This window comes from Bombina bombina, chromosome 9, assembly GCF_027579735.1.
Source record: "Bombina bombina isolate aBomBom1 chromosome 9, aBomBom1.pri, whole genome shotgun sequence".
In the NCBI taxonomy this organism is placed as follows: domain Eukaryota; kingdom Metazoa; phylum Chordata; class Amphibia; order Anura; family Bombinatoridae; genus Bombina; species Bombina bombina.
The window spans coordinates 14,248,161-14,264,672 of record NC_069507.1 but is presented as its reverse complement, the minus strand read 5'-3'; the positions used below and the strand labels follow the sequence as shown (position 1 = coordinate 14,264,672).

Sequence of the window (16,512 nt, the reverse complement as noted above, 5' to 3'; positions counted from 1 at the left end):
CTGAGGTTGTATGTAAATATGTAGCTGACAGGGGCTGCAGGAACAGGTATGTGAGCTGAGGTTGTAAGTACGTATTTAGCTGACAGAGAATGGCTGCAGGAACAGGGCTGTGAGCTGAGGTTGTATGTACATATGTAGCTGACAGAGGGGCTGCAGGAACAGGTATGTGAGCTGAGGCTGTATGTACGTATTTAGCTGACAGAGAATGGCTGCAGGAACAGGTATGTGAGCTGAGGTTGTATGTACGTATTTAGCTAACAGAGAGGGGCTGTAGGAACAGGGCTGTGAGCTGAGGTTGTATTTAGCTGACAGAGGGGCTGTAGGAACAGGGCTGTGAGCTGAGGTTGTAAGTATTTAGCTGACAGAGGGGCTGCAGGAACAGGTATGTGAGCTGAGGTTGTATGTAAGTATTTAGCTGACAGAGGGGCTGCAGGAACAGGTATGTGAGCTGAGGTTGTATGTAAGTATTTAGCTGACAGAGGGGCTGCAGGAACAGGTATGTGAGCTGAGGTTGTATTTATGTATTTAGCTTACAGAGGGGCTGCAGGAGCAGGGCTGTGAGCTGAGGTTGCAAGTACGTATTTAGCTGACAGAGGGGCTGCAGGAACAGGTATGTGAGCTGAGGTTGGATGTACATATGTAGCTGACAGAGGGGCTGTAGGAACAGTTATGTGAGTTGAGGTTGTATGTACATATGTAGCTGACAGAGGGGCTGTAGGAGCAGAGCTGTGAGCTGAGGTTGTATGTACATATGTAGCTGACAGAGGGGCTGTAGGAACAGGGCTTTGAGCTGAGGTTGTATGTACATATGTAGCTGACAGAGGGGCTGTAGGAACAGGTATGTGAGCTGAGGTTGTATGTATGTATTTAGCTGACAGAGGGGCTGTAGGAACAGGGCTGTGAGGTTGTATGTATATATGTAGCTGACAGATGGGCTGTAGGAACAGGGCTGTGAGCTGCGGTTGTATGTACATATGTAGCTGACAGAGGGGCTGTAGGAACCTGGCTGTGAGCTGAGGTTGTATGTATATATGTAGCTGGACAGAGGGGCTGTTGGAACAGGGCTGTGAGCTGAGGTTGTATGTACATATGTAGCGGACAGGGGGGCTGTTGGAACAGGTAATGTGAGCTGAGGTTGTATGTACATATGTAGCTGACAGAGGGGCTGCAGGAACAGGTATGTGAGCTGAGGTTGTATGTACGTATTTAGCTGACAGAGGGGGCTGTAGGAACAGGTATGTGAGCTGAGGTTGTATGTACATATGTAGCTGACAGAGGGGCTGCAGGAACCCGGCTGTGAGCTGAGGTTGTATGTACATATGTAGCTGACAGAGGGGCTGCAGGAACAGGTATGTGAGCTGCGGTTGTATGTACATATGTAGCTGACAGAGGGGCTGCAGGAACAGGGCTGTGAGCTGAGGTTGTATGTACATATGTAGCTGACAGAGGGGCTGTAGGAACAGGTATGTGAGCTGTGTTTGTATGTACGTATGTAGCTGACAGAGAGGGGCTGCAGGAACAGGTATGTGAGCTGAGGTTGTATGTACATATGTAGCTGACAGAGGGGCTGCAGGAACAGGGCTGTGAGCTGCGTTTGTACATATGTAGCTGACAGAGGGGCTGTAGTAACAGGTATGTGAGCTGACGTATGTACATATGTAGCTGACAGAGGGGCTGCAGGAACAGGTATGTGAGCTGGGGTTATATGTACATATGTAGCTGACAGAGGGGCTGCAGGAACAGGTATGTGAGCTGAGGTTTTATGTACATATGTAGCTGACAGAGGGGGCTGTAGGAACAGGGCTGTGAGCTGAGGTTCTATGTACATATGTAGCTGACAGAGGGGCTGTAGGAACAGGGCTGTGAGCTGAGGTTGTATGTACATATGTAGCTGACAGATGGGCTGCAGGAACCCGGCTGTGAGCTGAGGTTGTATGTACATATGTAGCTGACAGAGGGGCTGCAGGAACCCGGCTGTGAGCTGAGGTTGTATGTACATATGTAGCTGACAGAGGGGCTGTAGGAACAGGGCTGTGAGCTGAGGTTGTATGTATGTATTTAGCTGACAGAGGGGCTGTAGGAGCAGAGCTGTGAGCTGAGGTTGTATGTACATATGTTGCTGACAGAGGGGCTGCAGGAACAGGGCTGTGAGCTGAGGTTGTATGTACATATGTAGCTGACAGAGGGGCTGCAGGGACCCGGCTGTGAGGTGAGGTTGTATGTACATATGTAGCTGACAGAGGGGCTGCAGGAACAGGTATGTGAGCTGAGGTTGTATGTACATATGTAGCTGACAGAGGGGCTGTAGGAACAGGGCTGTGAGCTGCGGTTGTATGTACATATGTAGCTGACAGGGGGGCTGCAGGAACAGGTATGTGAGCTGAGGTTGTATGTACATATGTTGCTGACAGAGGGGCTGCAGGAACAGGTATGTGAGCTGAGGTTGTATGTACATATGTGCTGACAGAGGGGCTGTAGGGAATATGGCTGTGAGCTGAGGTTGTGTGTGTACGTATTTAGCTGACAGAGGGGCTGCAGGAACAGGGCTGTGAGCTGAGGTTGTATGTACATATGTAGCTGACAGGGGGGCTGCAGGAACAGGGCTGTGAGCTGAGGTTGTATGTACATATGTAGCTGACAGAGGGGCTGTAGGAACAGGTATGTGAGCTGAGGTTGTATGTACATATTTAGCTGACAGAGGGGCTGCAGGAACAGGTATGTGAGCTGAGGTTGTATGTACATATGTAGCTGACAGAGGGGCTGTAGGAACAGGGCTGTGAGCTGAGGTTGTATGTACATATGTAGCTGACAGAGGGGCTGCAGGAACCCGGCTGTGAGCTGAGGTTGTATGTACATATGTAGCTGACAGAGGGGCTGCAGGAACCCCGGCTGTGAGCTGAGGTTGTATGTACATATGTAGCTGACAGAGGGGCTGTAGGAACAGGGCTGTGAGCTGAGGTTGTATGTACATATGTAGCTGACATTGGGGCTGTAGGAACAGGTATGTGAGCTGAGGTTGTATGTACATATGTAGCTGACAGAGGGGCTGTAGGAACAGGGCTGTGAGCTGAGGTTGTATGTACATATGTAGCTGACAGAGGGGCTGTAGGAACAGGTATGTGAGCTGAGGTTGTATGTACATATGTAGCTGACAGAGGGGCTGTAGGAACAGGGCTGTGAGCTGAGGTTGTATGTACATATGTAGCTGACATAGGGGCTGTAGGAACAGGTATGTGAGCTGAGGTTGTATGTACATATGTAGCTGACATTGGGGCTGTAGGAACAGGTATGTGAGCTGAGGTTGTATTTATGTATTTAGCTTACAGAGGGGCTGCAGGAGCAGGGCTGTGAGCTGAGGTTGTAAGTACGTATTTAGCTGACAGAGGGGCTGCAGGAACAGGTATGTGAGCTGAGGTTGGATGTACATATGTAGCTGACAGAGGGGCTGTAGGAACAGGTATGTGAGCTGAGGTTGTATGTACATATGTAGCTGACAGAGGGGCTGTAGGAACAGGGCTGTGAGCTGAGGTTGTATGTACATATGTAGCTGACATTGGGGCTGTAGGAACAGGTATGTGAGCTGAGGTTGTATGTACATATGTAGCTGACATTGGGGCTGTAGGAACAGGTATGTGAGCTGAGGTTGTATTTATGTATTTAGCTTACAGAGGGGCTGCAGGAGCAGGGCTGTGAGCTGAGGTTGTAAGTACGTATTTAGCTGACAGAGGGGCTGCAGGAACAGGTATGTGAGCTGAGGTTGGATGTACATATGTAGCTGACAGAGGGGCTGTAGGAACAGTTATGTGAGCTGAGGTTGTATGTACATTATGTAGCTGACAGAGGGGCTGTAGGAACAGGGCTGTGAGCTGAGGTTGTATGTACATATGTAGCTGACATTGGGGCTGTAGGAAACAGGTATGTGAGCTGAGGTTGTATGTACGTATTTAGCTGACAGAGAGGCTGCAGGAACAGGTATGTGAGCTAAGGTTGTATGTACATATGTAGCTGACATTGGGGGCTGTAGGAACAGGTATGTGAGCTGAGGTTTTATGTACGTATGTAGCTGACAGAGGGGCTGTAGGAACAGGGCTGTGAGCTGAGGTTGTATGTACATATGTAGATGACAGAGGGGCTGTATAATATTGTATATTAGACATCAATGTAGTGCAGATCTGAGGTCTCTGCACACAGGAGTCACAGTCCCCTCTTATTTCTTGTTGTAGCAACTGTGGAAACCCACTTTGTACTGGTACTGTGGGCAGATTATATTAATATTTGTTTGACCCTTTAGCAGAATTGGGCACACTGGTGGCTAATTTAATGTGTTTCAGGAATATGTGGCAAAAATAACAACTTTCTTTCTTAGACTTCCTAGCAGTGAGACATACTGGTTGTTAAAAAGCAATGATGAAAATATCCAATCAAAAATTCTCCTTTTACCACAGGGCAGATCGTCCCACCTCACTATAAATCCATTTAGCATAATGTTGTGACATTGCCCTCCCCTGCCAGGTCCTTCAGCGCCCCCAGGGTCAATAGCTTTAGTCTTTATAGAGTTTTATATAGTTTGCTGCTGTGCTCTGTATCTATCACATATGAAGTTTCATCTATTGCATTAAATCATTTGGAAGCTAATTTTTCAAATTGACATAAATTGAGTTATCAGGCAGATTCCATGTTTGTGTTGTCAGAAATCTTTATAGTTTGCAAAGCTGTGCCCTGGGCTTTTGTCTCTCACACCCCACCTCGTGCTGTATCTTCAGTTTCTCTTGTTAAGTGTATCCAGTCCACGGATCATCCATTACTTGTGGGATATATTCCCTTCCCAACAGGAAGTTGCAAGAGGATCACCCACAGCAGAGCTGCTATATAGCTCCTCTCCTCACATGTCATACCCAGTCATTCTCTTGCAACCCTCAACACAGATGGAGGTCGTGAGAGGAGTGTGGTGTTTTATACTTAATTAATTCTTCAATCAAAAGTTTGTTATTTTTAAATGGCACCGGAGTGTGCTGTTTTTTTTCTCAGGCAGTATTTGGAAGAAGAATCTGCCTGCGTTTTCTATGATCTTAGCAGAAGTAACTAAGATCCACTGGCTGTTCTCGCACATTCTGAGGAGTGGGGTAACTTCAGAAAGGGAATGGCGTGCGGGGGTCTCCTGCAACTAAGGTATATGCAGTAAAATATTTTTCTAAGGAATGGAATTGACTTAGAAAATACTGCTGATACCGAAGTAATGTAAGTAAAGCCTTAAATGCAGTAAAAGTGACTGGTATCAGGCTTATTAATGTATGTGCAGTAAAATAATTTTCTAAGGAATGGAATTTGACTAAGAAAATGCTGCTAATACTGAAGTAATGTAGTAAAGCCTTAAATGCACTAGAAGCGACTGGTATCAGGCTTATCAATAAGAGATATATACTCTTTAAAAAAAAAGGATGTTTAAAAACGTTTTGCTGGCATGTTTAATCGTTTTTTTGAGGTACATTGGTGATAAAACTTATTGGGGCATAATTTTTTCCACATGGCTGACTTATTTTCTGCATAGAAATAGTTAATTGAGGCTTCCCACTGTTTTAATAAGAGTGGGAGGGGGCCTATTTTAGAGCTTTTTTGCTCAGTAAAAAATTCAGACTCAGTCTTCCTGCTTCTTCCTGCATTGATCCAGGACGTCTCTAGAGAGCTCAAGGGACTTCAAAAGTCATTTGAGGGAGGTAATCAGTCACAGCAGACCTGTGGACAGTGTGGTTTGACTGTGTTAAAAAACGTTTTTTTCTCTATTGATTATCCGTTTTGGGTATTAAGGGGTTAATCATCCATTTGCAAGTGGGTGCAATGCTCTGCTAGCTTAATACATTTACTGTGAAAATATGGTTGCTATAACTGATTTGGTTCATTGTTATTTCAACTTGAGACAGGTTTTGTGCTTCTTAAAGGCGCAGTAGCGTTTTTTATATTGCTTGTAAACTTATTTTAAAGTGTTTTCCAAGCTTGCTAGTTTTCATTGGCTAGTCTGTTTAAACAGGGTCTGACACAGATGAAATCTGTTTGTTCATTATGTTTGAAGGCCAGTGTGGAGCCCCATAGAAATATGTGTACTAAATGTATTGATTTCACTTTAAATAATAAAGGTCAGTCTTTATCTGTAAAAGAATTATCACCAGACAACGAGGGGGAAGTTATGCCGACTAACTCTCCTCACCTGTTAGTACCTTCGCCTCCCGCTCAGGAGGCGCGTGCTAATATGGCGCCAAGTACATCAGAGACGCCCATAGCAATCACTTTACAGGACATGGCTACAATCATGAATAATACTCTGACAGAAGTATTATCCAGGTTGCCAGAATTAAGAGGCAAGCGCAATAGCTCTGGGATTAGGACAGAGCGCGCTGGTGCTCTGAGAGTCATGTCCGATACTGCGTCACAGTTTGCAGAACATGAGGACGGAGAGCTTCATTCTGTAGGTGACGGATCTGATCCAGGGAAACCGGATTCAGAGATCTCTTAATTTTATATTTAAGCTTGAGAACCTCCGTGTATTGCTAGGAGAGGTTTTAGCTGCTCTAAATGACTGTAACACAGTTGCAAATTCCAGAGAAATTGTGTAGGCTGGATAGATACTATGCGGTGCCGGTGTGTACTGACGGTTTTTCCTATACCCTAAAAGGCTTACAGAAATTATTAGCAAGGAGTGGGGTAGACCCGGTGTGCCCTTTTCCCCACCTCCTATATTTAGGGAAAATGTTTCCAATAGACGCCACTACTCGGGACTTATGGCAGACGGTCCCTAAGGTGGTGGGAGCAGTTTCTACTTTAGCTAAGCGTTACCACTATCCCGGTGGAGGATAGTTGTGCTTTTTCGGATCCAATGGATAAAAAATTAGAAGGTTACCTTAAGAAATGTTTGTTCAACAAGGTTTTATCTTGCAGCCTCTTGCATGCATTGCGCCTGTCACTGCTGCTGCGGCATTCTGGTTTGAGTCTCTGGGAAGAGGCCATTCCACACAGCTCCATTGGATGAAATTATGGACAAGCTTAAAGCACTTAAGCTAGCTAATGCAATTTGTTTCTGATGCCATTGTACAATTAACTAAACTAACGGCTAAGAACTCCGGATTCGCATCCAGGCGCGGAGAGCGCTATGGCTTAAATCCTGGTCAGCTGACGTGACTTCTAAATCTAAATTACTTAATATTTCCTTCAAGGGGCAGACCTTTATTCGGGGCCCGGCTTGAAAGAAATTATTGCTGACATTACTGGAGGTAAGGGTCATACCCTTCCTTAGGACAGGGCCAAATCAAAGGCCAAACAGTCTAATTTTCGTGCCTTTCGAAATTTCAAGGCAGGAGCAGCATCAACTTCCCTCCGCTCCAAAACAGGGAAGGAACTGTTGCTCGTTACAGACAGGCCTGGAAAACTAACCTGTCCTGGAACAAGGGCAAGCAGGCCAGAAAACCTACTACTGCCCCTAAGGACAGCATGAAGGAACGCCCCCCTATCCGGAAACGGATTCTAGTGGGGGGCAGACTTTCTCTCTTTGCCCAGGCGTGGGGCAAGAGATGTCCAGGATCCCTGGGCGTTGGAGATCATATCTCAGGGATATCTTCTGGACTTCAAGGCTTCTCCTCCTCGAGGGGAGATTCCATCTATCAAGGTTATCAGAAAACCAGTTAAAGAAAGAGGCATTCCTACGCTGTGTACAAGACCTCCTAGTAATGGGGGTGATCCACTCTGTTCCGCGTACGGAACAAGGGCAGGGGATTTTACTCAAATCTGTTTTGTGGTTCCCAAGAAAGAGGGAACCTTCAGACCAATCTTGGACCTAAAGATCTTAAACAAATTCCTAAGAGTTCCATCATTCAAAATGGAAACTATTCGAACCATCCTACCCCATGATCCAAGAGGGTCAGTACATGACCACAGTGGACTTAAAGAATGCCTACCTTCACATACCGATTCACAAAGATCATTATCGGTACCTAAGATTTGCCTTTCTAGACAGGCATTACCAGTTTGTGGCTCTTCCCTTCGGGTTAGCTACGGCCCCGAGAATCTTTACAAAGGTTCTGGGCTCACTTCTGGCGGTTCTAAGACCGCAAGGCATAGCGGTGGCTCCGTATCTAGACGGACATCCTGATACAGGCGTCAAGCTTTCAAATTGCCAAGTCTCATACAGAGATAGTTCCTGGCATTTCTGAGGTCGCATGGGTGGAAAGTGGACGTGGAAAAGAGTTCTCTATCACCACTCACAAGAGTCTCCTTCCTAGGGACTCTTATAGATTCTGTAGAGATGAAAATTTACCTGACGGAGTCCAGGTTATCAAAACTTCTAAATGCTTGCTGTGTCCTTCATTCCATTCCACGGCCGTCGGTGGCTCAGTGCATGGAAGTAATCGGCTTAATGGTAGCGGCAATGGACATAGTGCCATTTTGCACGCCTGCATCTCAGACGGCTGCAATTATGCATGCTAAGTCAGTGGAATGGGGATTACTCAGATTTGTCCCCCTCTACTAAATCTGGATCGAGACACCAGAGATTCTCTTCTCTGGTGGCTTTTCTCAGGTCCATCTGTCCAAGGGTATGACCTTTCGCAGGCCAGATTGGGACGATTGTAACAACAGATGCCAGCCTTCTAGGTTGGGGCGCAGTCTGGAACTCCCTGAAGGCTCAGGGATCGTGGACTCAGGAGGAGAAACTCCTCCCAATAAATATTCTGGAGTTAAGAGCAATATTCAATGCTCTTCTAGCTTGGCCTCAGTTAGCAACACTGAGGTTCATCAGATTTCAGTCGGACAACATCACGACTGTGGCTTACATCAACCATCAAGGGGGAACCAGGAGTTCCCTAGCGATGTCAGAAGTCTCAAAGATAATTCGCTGGGCAGAGTCTCACTCTTGCCACCTGTCAGCGATCCACATCCCAGGCGTGGAGAACTGGGAGGCAGACTTTCTAAGTCGCCAGAACTTTTCATCCGGGGGAGTGGGAACTTCATCCGGAGGTGTTCGCTCAACTGATTCATTGTTGGGGCAAACCAGAACTGGATCTCATGGCGTCTCGCCAGAACGCCAAGCTTCCTCTTTATGGATCCAGGGTCCAGAGACCCGGGAGCGGCGCTGATAGATGCCCTAGCAGCCCCTTGGGTTTTCAACATGGCTTATGTGTTTTCCCCCCGTTTCTGCTGCTGCCTCGACTGATTGCCAAGATCAAACAGGAGAGAGCATCAGTGATTCTGATAGCGCCTGCGTGGCCACGCAGGACCTGGTATGCAGACCTAGTGGACATGTCGTCCTGTCCACCATGGTCTTCTGCCCCTGAGGCAGGACCTTCTAATACAAGGTCCTTTCAACCATCCAAATCTAATTTCTCTGAAGCTGACTGCATGGAGATTGAACGCTTGATCCTATCAAAGCGTGGCTTCTCAGAGTCAGTTATTGATACCTTAATACAGGCACGGAAGCCTGTTACCAGAAAAATCTACCATAAGATATGGCGTAAATACTTATATTGGTGCGAATCCAAGAGTTACTCATGGAGTAAGGTTAGGATTCCTAGGATATTGTCCTTTCTACAAGAGGGTTTGGAAAAGGGCTTATCTGCTAGTTCGTTTAAAGGGACAGATTTCTGCTCTGTCTATTCTTTTGCACAAGCGTCTGGCAGAAGTTCCAGACGTCCAGGCTTTTTGTCAGGCTTTGGCCAGGATTAAGCCTGTGTTTAAAACTGTTGCTCCTCCGTGGAGCTTAAACTTGGTTCTTAAAGTTCTTCAAGGTGTTCCGTTTGAACCCCTTCATTCCATTGATATTAAAGCTTTTATCTTGGAAAGTTCTGTTTTTGATGGCTATTTCCTCGGCTCGAAGAGTCTCTGAGTTATCTGCCTTAAATTGTGATTCTCCTTATCTGATTTTCCATTCAGACAAGGTAGTTATGCGTACTAAACCTGGGTTTTTACCTAAGGGTAGTTTCTAACAGGAATATCAATCAAGAGCTTGTTGTCCCATCATTGTGCCCTAATCCTTCTTCAAAGAAGGAACGTCTTTTGCATAATCTGGATGTAGTCCGTGCCCTGAAGTTCTATTTACAGGCAACTAAAGATTTTCGTCAAACTTCTTCCCTGTTTGTCATTTACTCTGGACAGAGGAGAGGTCAAAAAGCTTCGGCAACTCTCTCTCTCCTTTTGGCTTCGTAGCATAATACGCTTAGCCTATGAGACTGCTGGACAGCAGCCCCCTGAAAGAATTACAGCTCATTCTACTAGAGCTGTGGCTTCCACCTGGGCCTTTAAGAATAAGGCCTCTGTTGAACAGATTTGCAAGGCGGCGACTTGGTCTTCGCTTCACACCTTTTCAAAATTTTACAAATTTGACACTTTTGCTTCTTCGGAGGCTGTTTTTGGGAGAAAGGTTCTACAGGCAGTGGTTCCTTCTGTTTAAGTTCCTGCCTTGTCCCTCCCATCATCCGTGTACTTTAGCTTTGGTATTGGTATCCCAAAAGTAATGGATGATCCGTGGACTGGATGCACTTAACAAGAGAAAACATAATTTATGCTTACCTGATAAATTTATTTCTCTTGTGGTGTATCCAGGTCCACGGCCCGCCCTGTCTTTTCAAGGCAGATCTAAATTTTAATTAAAAACTCCAGTCACCACTGCACCCTATGGTTTCTCCTTTCTTGTTTTGTTTCGGTCGAATGACTGGATATGACATGTGAGGGGAGGAGCTATATAGCAGCTCTGCTGTGGGTGATCCTCTTGCAACTTCCTGTTAGGAAGGGAATATATCCCACAAGTAATGGATGATCCGTGGACTGGATACACCACAAGAGAAATAAATTTATCAGGTAAGCATAAATTATGTTTTTTCTTGTTCAGCACTCTTTGGGCTAGATTACGAGTTGAGCGTTAACTGTTGCGGCGGAGCTTTTAGGGGTTTATCATGGCTCTTTGTGCGCCTATTACAAGTTGAAAGTAAACGCTTTCGCTTGAGCGTAATTTAATTTAACGCGCATCAAGGTAGCGTGACATCAGTGCTCTGGTTAACTGTGATGCGAGTCACAGAGTTGTACAAAACAGCTCAAAAATACATTTAAAATTACAGTTACACTCAAAATACGACTGTCTAATAAAAAAATATTGCATACATTTTTTTATAAGGGCTCAAAGATATGAGGTCTCAGGTGTTAGAAAAATATGTATATGTGTGTGTACATATGTATTAAGGGATAAACCTCCTATTACGTCTTTCTGTACCTAATCATGATTTGATGAATAAACACTCGACAACAGGTTTTGGGCTAAAGACCGGTAACGTTTATTTATAACAATAAACCTTTAAAACTAGGCTATGTAAATATGCCAACCTAGGCAACTTTTTAATAGTGATAATAAAGAACTTTACAAGTTCTTAACTGGTGGCGGCTTTTAACCCCTACTAGCAGACGGCCAGGGCCCTACACAGTGCTTGCAGCGCGGCACGGATTGCCACGCCCAATTGGCAGAGAGAGAGAGAGCTGTAAGCTTTTAGAGGTATTTGACCTATGATTCGTAGGGGGGAGTAACCCCTAGGTCGGCACCTAGCGGATGTCGCCTCCCCCATCCTAGGGCATCACTCTTCTCTCTCCCTGCCCGCTCTCTGGGCCCTGACTGACCGCCAGCTAGGGCATACAACAACCAGCCCAGTAAGGCAACCCTCCCGAACGAGTCGTAAAAACACGCCCGAAAAGGTGGAAGACTAAACTAACCCCTGGGCTTAAAGGGCTAATTCAAATAAACCTACCCTCGCCAGGGTGAGCCCTAACTATTACCGCTACGAGCCACCACCTCTTCATCCAGGGACTGGTGGGTGGGGAAAGCTTCCTTGAAGTCTGGAACCAGGAACAAAAGAGGGGCCAGATCCACTGCATCCAGGACCTATAAAGGTAAGCAGAAACTCCCGCCCCCCTACACTTGCAACATTGTAACACCTAGTACCTTCCAGACTTCAACTCAGTTATCCCTTAATTTTGTTACAGACCCACTAGAGGGCCCCTCCACTTCCATTATATGTGTATATATGTATTTACAGACATATAAACACATAAATTCACAATGTGTGTGTCTCGCTCTCGCTCTCTCTCTCTATCAGTTGTGATGAGTGTAGCTGGTGTGAGTGTAGCTGTTGTGGTGAGTGTATCAGTTGTGATGAGTGTAGCTGGTGTGAGTGTAGCTGTTGTGGTGAGTGTATCAGTTGTGATGAGTGTAGCTGATGTGAGTTTAATCAGTTGTGAGTGTAGCTGCTGTGCTTAATTTGTAGCTGTTGGGGTGAGTTTAGCTTATGTTCTGAGTGTAGCTGTTGGGGTGAGTGTAGTTGTTGTGCTGAGTGTTAGCCTATGTGCTGAGTGTAGCTGTTGGGGTGAGTGTTGCTAATGTGCTGAGTGTGACTTATGTTCTGAATGTAGCTTATGTGCTGAGTGTTGCTGATGGGGGTGAGTGTTGCTGAGGTGCTGAGTGTAGTTGTTGGGGTGAGTGTTGCTGATGTGCTGTGTAGCTGTTGGGGTGAGTGTAGTTGTTGTGCTGAGTGTAGCCTATGTGCTGAGTGTAGCTGTTGGAGTGAGTGTAACTTATGTTCTGAATGTAGCTGAGTGTAGCTGTTGTGCTGGAGTGTAGTTGTTGGGGTGAGTGTTGCTGATGTGCTGTGTAGCTGTTGGGGTGAGTGTAGTTGTGCTGAGTGTAGCTGTTGGAGTGAGTGTAGCTGACATGGACATGTAGTTCCCAAGCTGCATTTGGAATAATGTTTGTCTGACCCCATGGGGAATGTATGGAGCATGCCAGAGTTTAATATATAACTGTGTTGTTAAAGCTGCAGTGTCTGTATCATACTTTCTAACTAGGACATTCCAGCTGATCACAGTCTGTACTGGTCCCAGCAATAATATTGTCTTTCACTCACTGTAGTATTAATGCTGTTCCTGTATGTCACATTAATAGTCTGTACTATGCTGCTGAGCTCATTGGCTGGTTGTTTACACATGCTGCTGAGCTCATTGGCTGGTTGTTTACACATGCTGCTGAGCTCATGGGCTGGTTGTTTACACATGCTGCTGAGCTCATGGGCTGCTGCTGAGCTCATGGGCTGGTTGTTTACAGATGCTGCTGAGCTCATGGGCTAATTGTTTACACATGCTGCTGAGCTTATGGGCTAATTGTTTACACATGCTGCTGAGCTCATGGGCTAATTGTTTACACATGCTGCTGAGCTCATGGGCTGGTTGTTTACACATGCTGCTGAGCTCATGGGCTGGGTTGTTTACACATGCTGCTGAGCTCATGGGCTGGTTGTTTACACATGCTGCTGAGCTCATGGGCTGGTTGTTTACACATGCTGCTGAGCTCATGGGCTGGTTGTTTACACATGCTGCTGAGCTCATGGGCTGGTTGTTTACACATGCTGCTGAGCTCATGGGCTGGTTGTTTACACATGCTGCTGAGCTCATGGGCTGGTTGTTTACACATGCTGCTGAGCTCATGGGCTGGTTGTTTACACATGCTGCTGAGGCTCATGGGCTGGTTGTTTACACATGCTGCTGAGCTCATGGGCTGGTTGTTTACACATGCTGCTGAGCTCATGGGCTGGTTGTTTACACATGCTGCTGAGCTCATGGGCTGGTTGTTTACACATGCTGCTGAGCTCATGGGCTGGTTGTTTACACATGCTGCTGAGCTCATGGGCTGGTTGTTTACACATGCTGCTGGGCTCATGGGCTGGTTGTTTACACATGCTGCTGGGGCTCATGGGCTGGTTCTTTACAGATGCTGTGTCACTCTGCTCTGCTGTGGCTGTTGCTATGGAAACAGGCACTCCTCCTGTTGCTAGGGATACGGCAGTGTAACTGCAGCGTGGTGTAACATCATCACCGCCCGCCCTGTCTTCCCTATGTAAAGGCCTCAGTCTCTCTCACCTGTGCCCCAAGTATAGGTGTTACTTCTTGTGCTCCTGGGTGCTGTATATCTGTATGCTGAATTACTGTATTGTTTCACTATTGCTGAACTCTGCCTGTTTGACTACGCTGCTTGCCTTAACCCCTGAATTGCTGGATTGCTTTACCGTTGATGAACTCTGTCTGTTTTGACTACTCTACTTGCCTTAAAGGGGACAGTTTACTCAAAAATGTTTTCCCCCTTTAATTTATTTCCAATGATCCACTTTACCTGCTGGAGTGTATTAAATGTTTACAAGTATTTCCATTAACCTTATATTGGCATTTGAATTAGTTTATTTAGCCTGGGTATCCCCACCCATCCTGGAAGTTTTTGGCCACGAGACCAAGCTGTATTAACACATCCAGCAGAAGAAATTACACTCCCAGTGGGTTATAGAAGAGATAAGGTAATAAAATGTTAATTTTCCATTGTTCTCTCCAAGTATTGGTGATTGGTTTATGGACAAATATAAGATAAAGAAACAGGTATATTTACACAATGTGATAAAGTAATGAGATCTGATTATACCTACACGCTCAACCCATTTTATTAGGTTGTGGCTTCAAAACACAAAATCAGCTAATTCATATACACAAATAAGCCTTAAAAAAGCAATTTCTCATACATTTTATACTCTGCAGCTGGTAAAAAAGTAATTGTAAACACAATAAGGGAAAAACAATTTTATAGTATACTGTCCCTTTAACCCCTGAATTGCTGAACTGCTTTACTGTTGATGAACTCTGCCTGTTTTGACTTTTTCTGCTTGCCTTAACCCTAAAATATTGGATTGCTATTCTGTTGCCCGAACTCTGCCTGCCTGACCATTCTATTGATTTACCCTTGAACTGCTCTACCTATTGCTGTCAGAGACTATCCTGTATGTTTCCAGTCCTTCAAGTGGTTTACCCTTGAACTGCCTAACTGATTCCTACCTGCTGCCGCCAAAGACTACCCTGCATAGTGTGAGTACTGCTTACCTCATTTTGCGAACTTTCTCTGCTCTGGGATATTCCCTATCATTCCAGCTTGATGCTGGGATAAGAAGACTACTGGGCCAAGTTTGATCTGATAGTGGAATATCCCATGAGCATTACATGCTGTTGGGCTAATGGGCTGGTTGTTTATAGATGCTGTTGTGCTCATGGTCTGGTTGTTTACAGATGCTGTTGGGCTCATGGTCTGGTTGTTTACAGATGCTGTTGTGCTCATGGTCTGGTTGTTTACAAATGAAGCTGGGCTCATGGGCTGTTTGTTTACAGATGCTGTTGGGCTTATAGGTTGTTTGTTTACAAATGCAGCTGGGCTCATGGGCTGTTTGTTTACAAATGCAGCTGGGCTCATGGGCTGTTTGTTTACAAATGCAGCTGGGCTCATGGGCTGGTTGTTTACAGATGCTGTTGGGCTCATGGGCTGGTTGTTTACAGATGCCGTTGGGCTCATGGGCTGGTTGTTTACAGATGCCGTTGGGCTCATGGGCTGGTTGTTTACAGATGCCGTTGGGCTCATGGACTGGTTGTTTACAGATGCCGTTGGGCTCATGGACTGGTTGTTTACAGATGCCGTTGGGCTCATGGGCTGGTTGTTTACAGATGCTTTTGTGCTCATGGGCTGGTTGTTTACAGATGCCGTTGGGCTCATGGTCTGCTTGTTTACTCTGGGAGAAGCCTTGTTTCCCTCTCTTTTAATTTGCTTACCCATGTTGTATAGAAATAATTAAAAACCTTACTTCGTATACCTTCTGTGTAGCAGCATACTTATACCAGTAATAGTAACTGTAATTAGCCCTCGGATTGTAAGGGCTTAGTTTATATTGACACTTGTGCTGCTGGCTTAGATATATCTTTATTCATTTAACCTACAATTTATATGACAGGTTTATGTTACAACTGGGTTTTATGTGTTTTTAAACTCTAGCTTAAGCTATTTTATGTGTGAACTTGTGCTCTTTTTCCCCCAACTATTTTGTTAATAAAGATTATGGTATGAATGTAAATAATTTATGATTTAATTTTTCATTTTGATTTTTTTCTTGGGCGAAGTCATAATCTAATGCACAGATCAGAGCTATCTATATACAGTTGTATATTCTATTACAATTATATTGTCAGTTGTGTTTACTCATGTTGTTGGGCTCATGGGTTGGTTGTTTACAGATGCTTTTGTGCTCATGGGCTGGTTGTTTACAGATGCTGTTGGGCTCATGGGCTGGTTGTTTACAGATGCTTTTGTGCTCAATGGGCTGGTTGTTTACAGATGCTTTGTGCTCATGGGCTGGTTGTTTACAGAGGATGTTGGGTTCATGGGCTGGTTGTTTACAGATGCTTTTGTGCTCATGGGCTGGTTGTTTACAGAGGATGTTGGGTTCATGGGCTGGTTGTTTACAGAGGATGTTGGGTTCATGGGCTGGTTGTTTACAGATACAGCTGAGCTTGTGGGTTGGGGTGTTCCATTGTTTCTTGACATCTATGACATCCCATAGGGACATTTCAGTATACACGATCCTGTGCACATCCGTACAAACAACTAAGATTTATGAAAATGAATTCCTGGCTCCT

At 45.4% G+C, this 16,512-nt stretch overlaps 1 protein-coding gene across 1 annotated transcript; it reads right to left on the bottom strand.

The window, feature by feature from the left end:
* Positions 1 to 13,511: 13,511 nt before the first annotated feature.
* Positions 13,512 to 15,655, bottom strand: LOC128640030 (putative protein TPRXL). Its single transcript, XM_053692332.1, has 2 exons — positions 15,052 to 15,655; positions 13,512 to 13,843 (listed from the first exon to the last, which is right to left on the bottom strand). The coding sequence occupies exons 1-2, from the start codon at positions 15,653 to 15,655 to the stop codon at positions 13,512 to 13,514; spliced, it is 936 nt and encodes a 311-aa protein (XP_053548307.1).
* Positions 15,656 to 16,512: the final 857 nt, after the last annotated feature.

Bases quoted from the DNA above. Each gene is read 5' to 3' on its own strand.
- LOC128640030 (XM_053692332.1), bottom strand. From the start codon at position 15,655: ATGGGTAAGCAAATTAAAAGAGAGGGAAACAAGGCTTCTCCCAGAGTA. The intron at 13,844-15,051 runs GTAATGCTCATG...CCGTATCCCTAG, and splicing joins GCCCATTAGCCCAACAGCAT to CAACAGGAGGAGTGCCTGTT.